At 49.4% G+C, this 1841-nt stretch overlaps 1 protein-coding gene across 1 annotated transcript; it reads right to left on the bottom strand.

Moving 5' to 3' along the window:
- Nucleotides 1-200: 200 nt before the first annotated feature.
- Nucleotides 201-1249, bottom strand: LOC138904642 (uncharacterized). Its single transcript, XM_070193148.1, has 2 exons — nucleotides 1186-1249; nucleotides 201-682 (listed from the first exon to the last, which is right to left on the bottom strand). The coding sequence occupies exons 1-2, from the start codon at nucleotides 1247-1249 to the stop codon at nucleotides 201-203; spliced, it is 546 nt and encodes a 181-aa protein (XP_070049249.1).
- Nucleotides 1250-1841: the final 592 nt, after the last annotated feature.

Genomic DNA, 1841 nt, shown 5'->3' with positions numbered 1-1841 from the left:
ATCTTTCTTCTTCACAAATATCACTGGTGCGCCCCAAGGTGATATACTCGGCCTGACAAACCCCTTTGCTAGAACTCCTTAAGTTGTTCCTTCAACTCCTTCAACTCTTTTGGAGCCATGCGGTATGGTGGGATAGATATAGGCTGGGTACCTGGAGCCAAATCAATGCAGAAATTGATATCCCGATCTGGTGGCATGTCTTAAAGGTCAAAAGGAAACACATCAGAGAACTCCCGGACTACAAGTACTGAATCAATCGCCGGAGTCTCTGCGGTAGTATCTCGAACATAGGCTAGATAAGCCAAATAACCCTTCTTGACCATGTGTCGAGCCTTCATAAAAGAGATGATCTGACTAGGTGTGCTGATAGATGAACCCTTCCACTCCAATCTAGGCAACTCTGGCATCGCCAAGGTAACAGTCTTGGCGTGACAATCAAGGATGTCACGATATACAGATAACCAATCCATGCCCAGGATGACCTCAAAGTCAGTCATATTAAGTAGCAGAATATCCGCTCTAGTCTCATAACCATAGAATGTGACAATGCAGGACCGAAAGACCCGATCCACAATAACAGAATTGCCCACCGGAGTGGACACATAAACCTGAGTACCCAATGACTCATGAGGAATATCCAGGAAATGAACAAACAAAGATGACACATATGAATAGGTAGACCCTGGATTAAATAATACTGAAGCATCCCTACCGCAAACAGAAATAATACCTGTGATCACGGCATCTGAGGCCACTGCATCTGGTCTAGTTGGGAAAGCATAGAATCTAGCTAGAGCGCCACCTGACTGACCTCTGCTTGCCTGGCCTCCACCTCTAAGACGGCCCCTACCTGCCCTCTGCCTCTAGGTGGCCGGATGGCTGGTGCGACAGCTGGTGCTGTAATCATAGGCTGAGAACTCTCATGTACTGCCTTGCCCCAAAGTCTGGGGCAAAACCTCTTCATGTGGCCAAGATCCCCGCACTCATAACAACGCCTCAGAGCGGTAGACTGCTACCCTGAAGTCTGACCCTGATGGCCTGAATACCCACTGGAAGAACCCTGAATAGCTGGTGGGTGATAGGAACTCTTGGGCATGGCACTGAAATAAGGTCGCGCTGGAGCACCCCGAAGAGGCGGTGGTGCTGGATATGTAGGCCTGCTAGGCTAGACTGTCCCAAACTGACCTCTACCCCCAGACTGAGCACCACTAAATCCTCTAGAATAACGAAACCGCTTGTCCCGCGACATCTACTCTTGGCCTCGCTAATGATAACCCTCAATCCTCCGAGCTATCTCCACCACTAGCTGGTAAGAGGTCCCCATCTCAAACTCTCAAGCCATAGTGGCCTGAGTGCCGGAGTGCAACCCCGCAACAAACCTCCGTACTCTCTCTACCTCAGTAGGAAGTCTCATAAGTGCATGGCGAGAAAACTCAGAGAATCTCGCCTCATAATCGGTCACTAACATCTGTCCTTGCTGGAGCTACTCAAAATTAAACCGTAACTCTTCCCTCTGAGAGGGTGGAATATACTTATCCAGAAAGGTACGTGTGAGCTGGTCCCAAGTCAAGAGAGGAGAACCTGCTGGTCTGCGAAGAAGATAAGACTGCCACCATCTACGGGCCCTGCCCTCCAATTGGAAAGTAGTGAAATCCACCCCATAGGACTCTAATATACTCATGTTGTGCAGTCTGTCCCTGCACCGATCAATGAAGTCTTGGGGATCCTCATGTCGCTCACCTTCGAAGATAGGTGGGTGTAGCCTAGTCCATCTGTTCAATAACTTTTGTGGCTTGTCGGCCACATCTGGACTGGGATCAGGTATGGCTGCTGCCACTGGC

The sequence above is a fragment of the Nicotiana tomentosiformis genome, chromosome 2 (assembly GCF_000390325.3).
Source record: "Nicotiana tomentosiformis chromosome 2, ASM39032v3, whole genome shotgun sequence".
NCBI classification, from domain to species: domain Eukaryota; kingdom Viridiplantae; phylum Streptophyta; class Magnoliopsida; order Solanales; family Solanaceae; genus Nicotiana; species Nicotiana tomentosiformis.
Note: the sequence above shows the minus strand (reverse complement) of the source record. Positions and strands in the feature narration are given on the sequence as shown.